General features: G+C 39.6%; 1 protein-coding gene across 3 annotated transcripts in view; it reads right to left on the bottom strand.

Annotated features, from left to right (window-relative positions):
- Positions 1-535: 535 nt before the first annotated feature.
- arhgef12a (Rho guanine nucleotide exchange factor (GEF) 12a) overlaps positions 536-14812 on the bottom strand; it is a 60771-nt gene continuing 46494 nt past the window's right edge. For 2 of the 3 annotated variants that reach the window (XM_041801913.1, XM_041801930.1), the window contains 30 exons: positions 14416-14532; positions 14214-14315; positions 13920-14030; positions 13706-13804; positions 12725-12767; positions 12406-12511; positions 12137-12274; positions 12007-12039; positions 11342-11456; positions 11140-11245; positions 10849-11052; positions 10617-10755; positions 10502-10534; positions 10250-10401; positions 9315-9461; positions 9009-9094; positions 8216-8341; positions 7888-8002; positions 6752-6852; positions 6477-6554; positions 6259-6334; positions 6001-6168; positions 5180-5267; positions 5007-5084; positions 4822-4916; positions 4514-4708; positions 4180-4416; positions 2174-2403; positions 1996-2071; positions 536-1901 (listed from right to left, as the gene is read on the bottom strand). In XM_041801913.1, the coding sequence (XP_041657847.1) occupies positions 1891-1901; positions 1996-2071; positions 2174-2403; positions 4180-4416; positions 4514-4708; positions 4822-4916; positions 5007-5084; positions 5180-5267; positions 6001-6168; positions 6259-6334; positions 6477-6554; positions 6752-6852; positions 7888-8002; positions 8216-8341; positions 9009-9094; positions 9315-9461; positions 10250-10401; positions 10502-10534; positions 10617-10755; positions 10849-11052; positions 11140-11245; positions 11342-11456; positions 12007-12039; positions 12137-12274; positions 12406-12511; positions 12725-12767; positions 13706-13804; positions 13920-14030; positions 14214-14315; positions 14416-14532 (3405 nt within the window). In that variant the 3' untranslated portion in view covers positions 536-1890. The remainder of the gene's footprint in view (positions 1902-1995; positions 2072-2173; positions 2404-4179; positions 4417-4513; positions 4709-4821; positions 4917-5006; positions 5085-5179; positions 5268-6000; positions 6169-6258; positions 6335-6476; positions 6555-6751; positions 6853-7887; positions 8003-8215; positions 8342-9008; positions 9095-9314; positions 9462-10249; positions 10402-10501; positions 10535-10616; positions 10756-10848; positions 11053-11139; positions 11246-11341; positions 11457-12006; positions 12040-12136; positions 12275-12405; positions 12512-12724; positions 12768-13705; positions 13805-13919; positions 14031-14213; positions 14316-14415; positions 14533-14812) is intronic. The other variant, XM_041801922.1, reaches the window with a different exon arrangement.

Below are 14812 nucleotides of genomic sequence, written 5' to 3'. Positions count from 1 at the left end.
TAAGGGGATTATAAAGTTATAATCAAATATGGTAGACATATATGCCCTTAGAGAAATGTTCTTAAGGGCAGCTATGTCTTCTAAACAATATTTAAGCATGTTAACCATAAAAGTTGTGTTTATTTTTGTTACAGTTGAATTAAAACTTCTGATAATGATGAATTACTTAAAATAAATAAACTTCAATCACCTGGCATCATAACTTCTTTTTGGCAAGACCTTTAAAATAACATCCAGGGCCCCTTCCTCTACTGGAAGCCTGGGTAATCAGTGCCCCCCATGATTTAATACTTCACCTTGTTTAAGTTTATGGATAAATTCCATTACTGAATGAACTGCAAAGCCATTTTACAACAAAAACCCAAGACTAAACTACCTCTCACTACCTATTACATTGCATTTTGTGGCTCATCATGCTTTAGGTGAAAATAGATCATCGCTCTTTTCTTCATCACGAAAAGCTCTCATTGAATTAGTGGTGGAGAATTTAAATCATTTAATGATGTTAAGAGAAACAGCCAAAAAACAAGGTCAGTCAAAATCTTTTCAAATGTTCCAAGTAATTTTCAGTGTCAAACACAAAACTTTTGAAAAGCTTCAAGAGAAAGAACATGCATGTTTTTCCTTTTAGAATGTGTCATGGCACAATTTATTTATTAAAGTTATGCATAACCTTCCAACTTGATCATTTTACAGTATATGTTGAACTTCATTACATTATTAGAATATCAGGCAGTCAGATCAGCAGTAGCGGAAAGAAGCAGCATTTCTGTCTGGAGCTGATACAAAAAGAGCACGGCTGCTCCTTGTAGATGAGGAGGGGAAGGGGGAAGATACCCAAAGGAAAACAAGGAAGTATGACATAAAGAGTGTAGGAGGGGATAAATAAGCATGAAAGCCACAGGGCTGTGAGGAAAAGGAGAAGGAAAAGGACAACACCTATAAGTGTTTAGATGGAGAGGAAAAGAAGTGGCAGAATCAAAGACAGAAGAAGAAAGGAGCTGACAAGTGACAAATGCATCTCATCATGAAGAGGAGGAGATGGAAGAAGAAGGAGGCAGCACAGAAATGCAACAGGACCAGATCAGAGCCTTCAGACTCTTCATTCTAGTTAACACCATACCTAGAATTCACCTGAAATTCTAGACTTCAACACAATTTCAGATATTTTTTTAAACACAATGGGATCTATTTATCACCAGTGCAACTCTGGCCTCTATCAGTCCAAGTATATTCCCACCATTACATCTGGGGATGCTTGGCTAGCGTTGCTAGTATGCTAGCGTGCTATCAACACTCACACTAACCCTGTATGACTGAAGCAGGAAAAGCAGTCAAAAAGGTTAACACCATGGCCAAAAGCATGCAAGCAACATGGGAAACACTTAAAAAATGAAAAGAAAGAAAATAAATACATCTTGGGATAAAAAAAAAAAAATCTTAATACGTTATCTTAAAATTTTCCTTTTCTTGTTTTGTGTTTCATATATATATATCTATATATATATATATATATTCTAAACACACATCTTTGTACATTTTGGTATAAGTTCTCTTTCTTACAGGGGATCTGGGGAAAATGGGTGTTAGATGCTTGAGGGAAGAGGGGTGAGGTTTGGGGGCAATCCCACATCCCTGATTGCCTTGTGCTGAGGGGGCGTTGGCATCACAGAGATTACTCCTCCCTTCAAACAATTCTGCTTATGCTTAAGTCTCTCATTCTCTGTGGCGACCGTGAGACAACTGCGATAGAAATAAGGAGGGGCTCAGCAGTGAGAGGACAAGCTTATATGATCTCCTGAAAAGTCCAGGACACATGAAGTAAGAACAGACTGCAAGTCGGTGCTTCCTCTTTGGGACCAGATTCGAATGCTGAGGCACGGACTTCCACTATCTCTTGTCTGCAAAGAGAAATAAATTAAAGAAAGAAAATTAAATTACATACACAGGAAATGTTTCTCATGTTGAGATCTAGTCATTCATATGTTGTGATACCTTTACTTCCATCTGTGTCTGCTGCTGCCTTCTCTGGCCTTTGGCGTATTAGATTATTGTACTTAACCTCCACCTCCTGCAAGACAAAAGCCACAAATCACAACATCACTTACCATGAAACATGAAAAAACATTTTCATAGGAATGTGTGTTGTTGAGATCATGAACTGTTAAGGTACCTTTAGATAGTTGAGGTTGGCTTGAAGGTTTCTGAGGTGAGACAAGACCTGTCTGCTAAAAGAGGAGAGGCTGCCGGCCTGTGATGTTGAAGAGAACCTCAAGTTGATGCCAGAGTCGGTGGCACAGCCTTGTGATGAGCGCAGCTGCTTCCCTGTAGTTGATGCCAAGATGTCGTCATCTGTGCTAGTCTCCCCTGGACCACCATATCCCTCCAGGACCAAATATCCTGCTGAGAGATTACAAGGAGCTATTTAATACAAGTGCCTAGGAAAAAACAAGGACTAGAATTCCACAATTTGTAAAAGTACTTCCCCTTACAACTCAGATATTTAAGGAGTCCAACTTAGCCACACTTTACTAAACAGCTCACTGGTAAGCTAATTACACACAGATGAGTCTTCAAGTTCAAACCTTGAACCAATCTAATCTTCTATTTCATTGTGTCACCTCAGCAAATTAATTCTTATAAAAGGTTTTATATCATATCTGGATTGATTTCCTTATGCTAGACAACACAAAGCCAAAGAATTCCCAGTACAGCCCTCATGATCAGTGTTGCCAGGTCCGTGGTTTTACGGAGCCTCCAGTGTGAACGTAGTCTTAGTGCTCCCATCATTCTTTTAGCAGAATTCATTTAAAATGCTGTACTAAATAGCTCAATTAATATCTCAAGCAATATCTGAAATAGATTAAACATTGCAATTTATTTGGTAATGACAGCAATACTTTTGAAATTTTTGGGCAATATGTACAGTTTGGCAGATGTTTTACAGGCTTATTTTTAATGTTTGCATTGGGCTGGTTTCTGGGGTTGTTTTGATCAGAAATTGGGCTGGTTATGTCGCTCGGACCTGGCAACCCTGCTTTACCCTCATCTCACACTTAGAAGATTGACAGAGTGATTGCTGTTTTGGTTTCACAGTTTGAAAAAACATGACAGAAACACTCAAGCTGACCACACAAGTATCATATTCAGAATCACTTTTGAAAGTTTTTTTCTTAAATTATTTACCAGTGATGCTTGCTTTCAAGCCAAACACTGTTTTGAGCTGCTTCATTCATAATTAGGAACAATACATTGAAAAGTGTAAAGATCCTATCAAAATTGAAATAATTCTTGCTCTACCCCCAAACTATCACAAAAAATGCACTGGCCTCGGTGTGTGCATCAAAATTGGTGAAAAAGGTTTACATTCTTTAGATCTCAGACACGGGGGTAGTAAAAATTACCCAGTAGTGCCTCTTTTACTGTGGTTATGGAGCAATTTTATTTTCTTTTTTGAACGTGGCCAAACTTTACAAAAACATTATATTTCCTTTTAGGGATAAGCTAATGAAATACAGTCGTTCCTTCCAGTTAAGGAACGACTGTCTTACTAATTAAAATATGGTATTAAAATAAATTACATATTTGAACTGTTGTCCTTTCACAAAACAGTGTGAAGACAAAGATTCTCTAGTATGACCCTCCTGACTGTCTCCACCTTAAACTTGTGAAACTTGCATATTAGAAGAGGTGAAACTTTTGATGATTTATGGGTCTCAGTCATGGATGTGGTAAGTAGTAATGTCCCCTTAAAATTTTAAAGTAGGTTCTGTGTAGTTTTTTTAACCTCTATGAGTGGAAACCGGTAGGCAAATCTAGCTTGATGAGATCTACAAACTCTTGGACCCATAAATGTTCAACACATTTGATGAATACTCACTCACGCCACTCATCTACTGTGGATGTCAGTTTTGCAATTTTGCTTTAGCACCACCTACTGGTAATATACTTTAAGCCTTGCAAGACTCATTTGGTTCATGATGTGTCAAAAAAATGACTAAACCACCTTTTGACTGTTCTGTGCCTAACAAGAAGTCGAACACTGCAGCACTGTGGTGCTATGCCCCATCCCAACCCTGCATTACACCCTGATGTGTTTTTTTATCCCATGATGCATTAAACGCTGGCTTTTGTGTATTTTGTTGGTGGGTTTTACTGGCTCAAACTGCCCAAGCTCACCATAATCTTCAGGAGAATCAAAGAAGCCTGTGTCTCCAGAGCCTAGATCCTGAGTCCTGTCCTCTGTCTGGGGGCTGTTCTTATCTGAACCGTTGTGAACCATCACCCGAGCACGACTGTCTACAGGAGTCCGCAAAGAGGTGGTCCTGAGGAGACGGGCCCCGGTGGAGCGTTTGGTTTGCTCTACTGCCTCCTGGGACATCAGCTGGGTCACCAACACCTGCTTTAAGGCTGCCACTGCAGAGAAGTTGAAGGGAAAACGTGAGTGAGAAAAGTTGGTTAACTCACAGCATAAAAGGCTCTTAATATTCATTCATCTCTTCTGTGTGCTTACATGTTTTTAGTGCTTCATCAGCTCTGGAGGGAAACATGTTAAATGAGTCTCCTTCTTTTCCATCTTCAGCCACTTGGTATGGAATCTCTGGGTCCACAAAACCTTCTTCTTCCTCTGCTTTACCTCCCTCAAATGGGTTACTTCCTGGTAGACAACTCTGCAGCTCATTTCTGGAAGCTGGACTGCTCTCTTTATCTACAGGAGGATAATTACAGTTATCTTAAGAGGATTATCCATAGATCTGAGTCTAATAGAGTAGTTAAAGCAGTGCTGAAGGAAAAACCAAAGAAACAGGTGTCTATGGTTACCTGTGGACTGGGTGCTGCCAGTAGATGTGCGGTCAGGGTCCCTGCTCAGCCTGGAAACACCTGCTGTTATGATTTCCACACCGTCTCTCTCCCCACTGTCACACAAGCAACATCTTTAGTTATCAATGAATTCATATGAAGAGAATGCATTAGACCAGAGTAAATGATAATACAACAAAACATACTCAGTCTGAGGTAGTGGTATGACATTGTGAGGTTTGACTTTCATAGCATCAGCTCTCTGGGTGATTAGACGCTGCCACCTTAACCAAAAAAAAAAAAAATCAGTTCTTAAACCATTTAACTGGAACTATACAAGTTTATTCAATCCATAAATTGAAAGGGTGTGTGGACTTACGTTATCTGGTCTGAGACCGTAGGTGCCATCAGCTCATAGATCTGAGCTCCATTTTCTGACATGGAAAGGACAAAGAACGACTTGTTGTCTGACAGGAGAGAGAAGACAGCAGATGAGATTGATTAAAATTCTGCCCAACATGTAATGACCCCTTTCATTTTCTTAAGATTTTCTGTAGATAATGTAAATAATGAAGGGTTTCAAAGCTAAGAGGTGTTGATGATTTGATCTGAGTTTAAAGCATTTTTTTATTTGTCCTGTTTTGAAAGATGTAGTACCATAAAACCTATAAGAAATATGAAAATGCATTTCTAACAAGGTTGTTTAGTATAAGGTGTGAATTAACCTAAAGTAAAACACAATGGCTTTTTTGGGACGAAGGTGGGGGGATTCTCTTGCAATGTGCTTCTGACCTGTCATGTGTTGTGAAAGTCAAACCACTGGCTATTTTCTTTTTGTTGGAAGAAAGTTTGGACATCTTTGTTTTAGCTATTAGTGAGTACTTTTAATTCAGTGACTGATGCTTTTTAAAACGTAATGAAGTACAAAAAAATAACTCCTCAACAAGAACACAAAAAAACTTCTCAATTACAGTGATTTGAGTAAATGCAGATTTGCTATCATGCAGTGTCAAATGGAGGGAGCTGCACGCACTAATGGTTATGATGACGCCTGTCTCAGTCTACTAGTATATTGGATATTTCAAAATATATATATTAGTCACAGCAAACTTTTTAGACGAAAAAAATAGGTGTTAAAAATGTGGCTTATACACCAGATTAAGTGGTGCATAAAAGACAAAAGATTGTTTCTCGACTGACCTGTGGCCACAGAGCGCACCAACACAGTGTTGAGTTTGATGATCGGGCTGAAGATGTGTTTTGTATCTGCTGTGCCTGCCAGGTTTTTACTATGACACTTGAGGATCAGACGCTCATCTTGTTTCTGTAGCAGAACTAGGATGTCTTCCAGGAGGAGTGTGTAAAGCTCTGAAAGGAAACAGATTTTTGTTAAGTGTTGAGGTGATTCAGAAATATCAGAGTTGGATGACAAAGAGTTATGATTTGCTGATTACAAACCAATAGTCTTGTCCTTGTTAACCTTCCATGACAGCGGACCTTCATGCACCATTGTTCTCTTGGTTAGATCCAAGTTCTGTTGAAAGGAAGAATGGGCAAATTAATGGCTATAAATAACTTGTTGCTGGTTAGTGGAGCTGTCTCCACATAGCACTACCTTGCAGCAGTGTGAGTGGGTGGGCAACAAGTGAGACTGCTTTTAAAAAAGTGTGAATCACCTTTAGCTCCAGGATCATGGGGTTGTCTGTCTGTTTTAGAGAGGAAAGGTCCAATCTCCTCTGATAGTCCTCCAACCTCTGAATGCAGCATGGAGAGAAATGGAGACAGAAAAGGATTAGTACTGTCTGAAAAGAAGCAACTGTGAGAGAAGCAAAGATGGTAGTGAAAAAAATTAATTGTGTCAGAGCTAGATTTAAGAGGAGAGTGAAATTGAGGAAGAGAGGATCTAAGTGAAGGCTGAAACACGAAAGGAGATTTAAGAAAAACATCACACCTGCTTGTCCTCAGATTCCTTCACCGCCTGGTTAACATGATTGAGGATCTTCCTACAGCACTCTGCTGCCTGCTTCACTTTGTCCTTCTCCACTGCACTATCTGAAAAATATTATGACATCAAAAAAGAAATAAGGGCTCTTTGTTTCTATAAGGAGCTGCCAGGGATTGATATTTCCTCCATCCATTAGCACACACTCAAAAATTATGATAAAGCAGGGCGCCATTATGGTCCTGTAATAGCTGATCATACTTCATCATTTGCTCGCTCTCTCTGTTAGGACTAAAGCCTTGCCAAGACAGAAATAATGAACCAGATAAAGTGCAAGACATTTCCTGAAATGTCCATCAAATGTTTCTCATTCTTTTTGCATCTTCATTAATGGGTTACATAATAGCACATAGAGCCCTGCTGCTCATTTACATCCAGAATCTATCACAGAAATGTATTAATATTCCCATATTCACTTACAGAATGAGAAAATTAATTTCCATACCAAATTCAGTGCCTTACAGGATCTAATTGATTTGAGGATCTCAGAAGAGAGACTGACTACAGAAATTGAACAATGTATCACTAAACACTACAACAAAGCGCTAAAACCAGCAAGAGTGATTCACTAGGCTGAAGACAATAAAGTGTTGTCATATTAAGCTAGAAAGCATCCAATCGTGAGGAGATAAAGTGAAACAGTTGCTTAAAACAGTAGGTTTAAAAAGTACATAATCATTTGGTTCCCTGTGACAGACTGGATCTGGAAGACTTTAAAGTGCTGAATAAGACTGTTCAAAGTAGACTGTTCTGAGGCTCTTCCTGCACACAACACATGTTAACATCACTGCACTCTATGGTGAAACATACCTTCTCTTACAATGCTGTAACAATTAGTCCTATGCCCCAAAATCAGGGGGCAAAAGGTAAGTTTTACAAGCAACTTTCTTGATGGTTTCCCATTCAGAATTCTTAACCAACGCAGGTTGCGGCTTTTTATGCCTGTTCAGTAGCTATGGCCCATCTACCACTTATTTGGCTAATGCAAAAATCTCATTTTCCAAAAACAATCTTGTCTATATAAACTGACAACAAGAACAAACTGCTGCTGTGAGGACTTGATTGCAAAGGCAGCACTACAGCACCTGTGTACTTGGCGATGTTGTCGAGTAGCAGGGGGTACTTGGTGAGTCGCTGCATCTCCACAGGAATGATGTCCTTAAGCTGTAGTCGGCGGCACAATCTGTTACTCTCTGCCTCCTGCAAAGTATGGGAAAAAGCTTGTTCAACTTAAGTGGTCCCCAAGCAGAAAAAATCTATCAGATAAAAGCATAAATTCTGAGATAATGAACAACAAATAGCTTATACTATAAATCAGGGCTGTGACATTCTGGTTATGCATCCAGTCATTTTTTCTAAATATTTATCCTTTTATGTAACATTTCCTGTAGTATATGAGCATGATTTTGTTACCTGAATAAATGAAGTAAACCGCGAGTCCTTCTTCTGCTTGGTCTTGATGATCTCCAGAGCAAATGGCTGGTTACTACAGAACGTCCCCACTGCCTGCTTGATCTTCTCCTCCTCTCCACCACCAAACTGTAACCGTCCAACCCAAGACAGGGGAGAGCAGAGATGCACAGAGACGTTGATTAGCCACCAAGTTGATCTGGGTCAGGGGCAGTTGCCATGGGGAAGTCTTACTATCAAACTATGAGCAGTGACTCCCAGAAGGAGGGGGGCAGGCTTAAGTCCTCATAGTAGAAGAGACAGCTTAACTTTTAATGTAGACTGGATCAATGCTCAGACCCTCAGGGGACCGGTTACCCTACTTATCCCCCATGGAGACATTTCAGAGAAGGCTGCCAGCTGATATGTGGCTACCTCACATCTGATGTATCAAACATGAAATCTAGATGCAGAGTTGTCAGTAAAATCTAGGGCAGTGTCTGACATGGCCATTTACTGAGAAACAGACTTCTATTTCACTCCATGTCCCTTGCAGTTCCTGTTACTTTCCTCTAGTGTTTTATGTCTAAGCTTTTTTCTCACATCAGGATTTTTGGTGCAGGATATAAAATTAGAAAAGAAATTCTTCATGAAGGAAGTTTTATATAAATCAACATCTACAGTGGCTCTGGGGAACTCTTCAACTTCTCAAACATCACTTTTCCATCTTACCACACCAGTCATATTGAAATTTATTCAGCTAAAGGGAAATGTTTGAAAGGAGAAAATACAATCTCCGCATGAAATTTGCACTCACCCAGGAGAGCAAGTCATCTCCTATCTGATCAATTACTGAAGACTCATTCCTCTTCCGAACAGCTGCCATTTGCTCCAGTATTGAAACTGAAATTCAGAGAGGAACCCATATGCATGTAAGATAGAAAGTCTGAGGGTGTTTTCACACAGTTTAAGACCTCAATAATAATTAAGTTGTGGTTGAATTTACCTCAAACTCTAGTTTGAATCTCATTACTACTCTGAGATTTTATTATTTTTAATCAGTTATAATGGTTAAAGAGCAGTCATGCATAGTGTATTGGTAGGCTTTAGGAGATGTGTGTACCATGCAGCTGTAGAATCTCGTCCAGGTTGGTAAAGATGTTCTTGATGTCAACAGGAGGCAGAATGGCTTCCTTGGATAGCTTTTGGTAGAAAACGTGGTCCAAAACTCTCAGCATCCGCACATGTGCTCGCTCAGTGTAAAACAGCTCTGTAGGTACAACACAAAATGTTATTTCAAGGAAGCAGATCACTGAAGCATCCTGATATGTTGAACATCTGACAACAACATTGGTTGGACAACTGTTAGTGCTCTGCTGCAGAATTTTTTTAACTGACACTTCAAGCAGACAGAAGGGAAAGCTCTTGTATGCTTTAAAATCAGTTTTGATTCAAAGAGTAACTAAACTCCCAGATAACTTTTTTTCAGATGAAAAACCCTGCACATGGGGTTTAGTGGTACTGTTGAACAGTCTGGATGAAAATCTCAACATTTCAGCTCAAAATATTAAAATTGAGCTGCTGAAACTGAATTTTTCTGAGAAATTTCTACTGGCTGATCTGATGCCAAGTGCCATATGTAGTGCCACCTGTCTTCACCACAGAGCTCAACAGTTACTGCCCACTTTTTTATACTGTTAACTTTAAGAGACGCAACTGTGAAACTATAGGACAATGGGTAATGTATAGCTGTTGTTGAATAAACCATGTCTTTCCTATAAAGTGTTTCATACTTGTGGTACGCCTACCTTGAGTGGTTATTACTTAATGGCTAGTGATTTAATCGGAGAAGCAGCACAGACTGAATGATGGTGTGGCTGATTTGGGACAGCAGGAAGGGGGGAGTCTGTGTGTCTTATTCCCCCTCCCTCTCAGCCCTTTCCATAACTTTCAACAGACATTTTTATTAAATCCAGGATAAGTGCACCTCAGCTAAATCTCTAGGTTTCAGTTACTCTTTAAAGAGACAGGCTTATCAAAACAAGTCGGCCTCCTCACCATTAATGACTTCCTGTCTCTTGATTTCCTGAGGCCTGAGACCCGCCAGGACCTCTCTCCCCACCAGCTGCTGCCAGTTTGGAGGGTCATGCTCGGAGTCTGTTCCCTGGTCATCCTCACTCTGGACATCAGCAGCTCCCAGTCCCTCAAGCCTAGAGCAAAATTAGACATTAGCTTTTGTCCTGGCTAATAAAACTCCCCATTGATTATCATCACACCTTCTCTTCTACATAGATTGAACGATATTCTCACCTTCTTAAGGCCTTTGGTGTTCCCTCATGGGCTCTACAAACAGGAAAATTAATGTTATAAATAAATATTGTCCATAAGAAAAAAAGTGGTGCTACAAATGAGACTTTGAACACACCTGTCACTTTCTCTGTCATCCTCTTGCAGTTGGTCCAGGCTGTAAAGATCAAAGTGCGATGCAGGGTATGGTAACCCATCAAGAGGGTCAGATTGAAGACCGTCACTCAGCCTGGAAGGGGCTGAGGTTGGAGTTCCACCTGGAAGACAAATAATGAGCAACAACTCATTCCTTTTTCCTTTTACACGTTTTTTTTTTTACATCACAGCTTAATTTGTAAACAGAAGCTAACCCATTTCAGTATCTCTGCTGGTGTCAGAGCTAAAGGTGGCGCTGCCAGGGGATGAGGTGTTGACGGACGTGGAGTGTGTGAGTTCAGAGCCCTCGCTTGATTGGCTGCCTCGTAGACGGCCACCTTCTGTGTGGTCGCTAGCACCCAGCGAGGGCTGAGACAACTGTTTCTGAGGCCTGGGCCGACTGTCCAAGGCTTTACCCACTAAAAAAAGAGAAGAGTCGTGTCAGAACTTTTAAAGACTTTGGAAGCAGTGTTACAGTTGTGACTGATTCATGAGTTATGACCCACCTGGTGCTGCCTCAATGCGGCTGGGTCGACGCTGCGGTCCTAGGATGCTGGGAAATCTGGGTTTCTTCACCTTCTCCTCTCCTTCTTTTTCAGTCTTGATGCTTTTCTGTATTTTATCAAGAACAGTCAGATAATTCAGGTAGTTTAAAAGGGGAAAGAGAGCAAGTAGAGCAAAAATTACATAACAAAAAGACTAGAGTACCTTGATTTTGGGGAGGAAGTTGATCCTGACCCGTTTGGATTCTAGACTGCGAGGCTCCTTTACCCTCACGCCAAGGTGCTTCATGTATGTATAGATGACATACTGCATTGTAGTGCTGAAGAACAACAGAAAAGATAACACATGATTCTGAATTCTTACCAAAAAATAAACACAATGCATACACTCCAAGTGTCCACATTGTAACTTGCACCATATGCCAAACCAGCCATTCTCGTACAATTTCAACACAAACCATCTGGAGTGGAGCTGTGGCCATATGGCATTTTTAACAAGACTCTATCAATCAGTCACACTGTTAAATTATTTAATATAAACACTGCATTAATTAGATAAAATATGTAAGAGACTTCCCCAGAGCTTCATACATGAACTGTGGGAGATAAATATGCTGTTTGTATTCTCCTTTTAATATTAAGGATGACTAGAAGTTACACTTTCATCAACAACAAACTGATGAACTAATGTGATGCTGCTTTTCTTATTAATTATTGTGAAACATATTACAAAATACAAAGGCTGTGAATGCACAAATGTTACATTGGTCCATAAGAGCCCTATAAGCCTTAAATAATCACATTCATACTATATGCTTAAAGCAATACTTATCTCCCTCATCCACATTCATGCAACATAAGTTTGCTCACCATTTCTCTTCTTCTGTTGTCTGAGTAGTTAACCTATAACAAAAAAGAAAATTGATTGGCTAAAAGCTTTAAAAAGAGTAATAGAGGCCCTGAGGAGCACAAGTCTTCATTTAGTGTATGTGATACTTACAGGATATCCTCTATTTTGGTGATGATGTTTTCAGCATAAGAGCGCTCTCGTTCCAGAGTGACACGATCTCTGACTCTCTCTTGGTCAAGTCTGGCCAACTCTACTTCAGCCACCGTTAGGCCCATACTGCGCTTTTGCCTGCATTAAACAATATGCCATATCATAAACTGCAGTTAGGTTGATTAGCTCGAGATACAAGCGAGATACCTCACATTTATTTTTAACCTAACATAGGATAGAAATTAAAACCACCTGAGTTACAGATTTACCTGAAATCCTCTAGGTTCCTCTGAATATCAGGAAGCAGTGAGTCCTGCAACGTTTGAACATGTTGTCTGTTTATTTCCTCCGGGATCAGTTCTGTCCGCCTTCGATCTGCAAACGCAGGCGCACACATATACTTACTTTACTCCAAGTGAATCAAGAGATTACAACAAGTATAAACTTAATAGGCACTGTTAAAGCAGAGAGATACTTTCCCAACTACCAGAAAAATTCATTTCTAAGCACTTGCGCTAGGCATATGCATGGTAAGTATGCAAAGAATTTTAAAGGTCTGTAAATGAAGGGACAAAGCATGATACTTACCAAGATCAGCAGATATGGATTCAGGAACGACAACTTTTAAATTCTGTAAAGTTAATAAATAAAAATAAATAAATAGATAAAAATAAAACTGACTTCACACTTTGAGAACTTACCGACATGGAAAGCGAATTTAATTAAATCTTGCAACACACTATCAATCTACTTATGACACATTATGCCATGTTTGCCACTAGGGGTCTCTAGATCACAACAAAGGAGTTAGAACCTGATGTAGCTTAGCATCATGACAGCAAAAGGTCCTTGACACTTTTAAAATATCATATATAAGACTTTAAGAGCTTTGAAAGACCTGAACAGAGGAAAAATAGCTCAAACTTTCAAAAGCAAAATGCAAAAAAGTTGACAGGATTGCAAGATTTCTCAGTAAACAGGCCCAGCGCTGAAGTTTCTGGTTAGGCAAAAAGCATTTTTTTGGCTGCATATGATTTGATCATTTCTGGTACATCTTAATGCCACATTTCTATCATACATTGTACACTGATATTAGAGATTGCATATTTTAACAACTTTACCAACCCAGTTCTATTTCTGACCTTAAATTTCATAAGTCCAATAAATTTAACAGTAAACACCTACAACTTCTTAGACTTATTAAGGATTTGTGGGAACAAATAAGAACATAATAAAAAGCACTGTTGTGGTAATTACAGAGATTAAACTTTGAAAATGTTTTATAGTATGCCTGAAATGTAAACTTGACTATAGATCACAAATTAAGGTATTTATTGTGGGCCCTTCAGTGTTTTCTCACACTTCTCATTATTAGTATTTCAAAATAATTTAAAAACAGCAATAACAGGCTTGCTCTTGCTTCATTTTTAGACTGCCCTGCCAATGTGCTGACATGTATAATTGTGCTGACAAAAAGTTTGGTCAAAATCTAGCCAATGATGTACTGTGCAGACTTTCTGTGACGGATATTTAGATTAACGTTACACATATAGACAAAGCTGTACTCACTGCTCCCCGGTCGATGAAAAACGTGTGGAGGTCCATGAAGACCCGTCTGGTCTCTTTGGAGTTGGTCTGCTTGTAGAGGTCAGCATAGAGGTAGCACAGCTGGGAACGTAAGAGTAGCTTAATTAAAAAGGATGTAAGGAGATAGGACTGTGAGGCTTAATGAGAAAAGGGAAAATAAAACATTTCAAAACAGTAGAAAGGAGACAGGTTGTACCACAGGAGCAGGGTCAAACTGAGAGATGACATGGTGAAGGAAGGCTGCAAGGTGGGCGGGTCGAGACTTGAGCTGATCAATGCTGTTAAAAATGTTACACTGGCCGTTTGTCTGCAATAAAACCAACACGACAGTTTGTAAAATGCCATCTTTGCTCACTTACGTCTCATCACCTTAGATTTTAAAACAACAAAGAAATACAATATATTGTGTCACTTCTGTTTAAAATGTGATCGATGCTTTTAGCAATACTATGAGTGGAAATGATATCAAGACTGCTGTTTTGCAAAGTACCTGCTCCTGGTCCGAATCAAAATAGTCATCTTCAGCTCCAATGATTTGTGAGACGAGACGGGAAGAAGAGGGGCTGCTAACTGTGGTAGGGGACAGAGAGTCCTGGAGAAAAAAATGATGGTACATGGTTGAATTTGTGGTATTACTTGCAATATGCATTATTTATTAATAAATTAGTTTGAGCATAGTAAAGTCTATCCACCAGGTCAGTGGCATCCTCCGCCTCTGGAGAGTGGCAGGAGTTTAAACTGTTTCTGGGAGTGCTCTTTGGGCTTGGGCAGAAGTTGTCTGGAGATCCAGGCCCAAATCCCCGAGATATCTAGAGGTAGAACGAGACAAAACCTATCAATGAGTCTTACTTTAACAAAAGAAACCATCAAAGAAATCAACAACTTCTTCTTATGTATGAATTGCTCTTTTTGTTACGCTTGCACTCGTGACGGCTGCATCTAACGTAACCAAAGCCACTGTAAGTAGGGTTTTATTTTAATTTAATTACTCTGGCGCAATGCCATAAATCTGTTGTCCTTAAGTCAACCTAGTGCTAGAAATAAAGGATTTAGTGCAGGGTTCAGAGGGTAGTTCAAATTCTGTTAGTT

This window comes from Cheilinus undulatus, linkage group 2, assembly GCF_018320785.1.
Source record: "Cheilinus undulatus linkage group 2, ASM1832078v1, whole genome shotgun sequence".
Lineage (NCBI taxonomy): Eukaryota > Metazoa > Chordata > Actinopteri > Labriformes > Labridae > Cheilinus > Cheilinus undulatus.
This window is presented reverse-complemented; position numbering and strand designations above follow the sequence as displayed.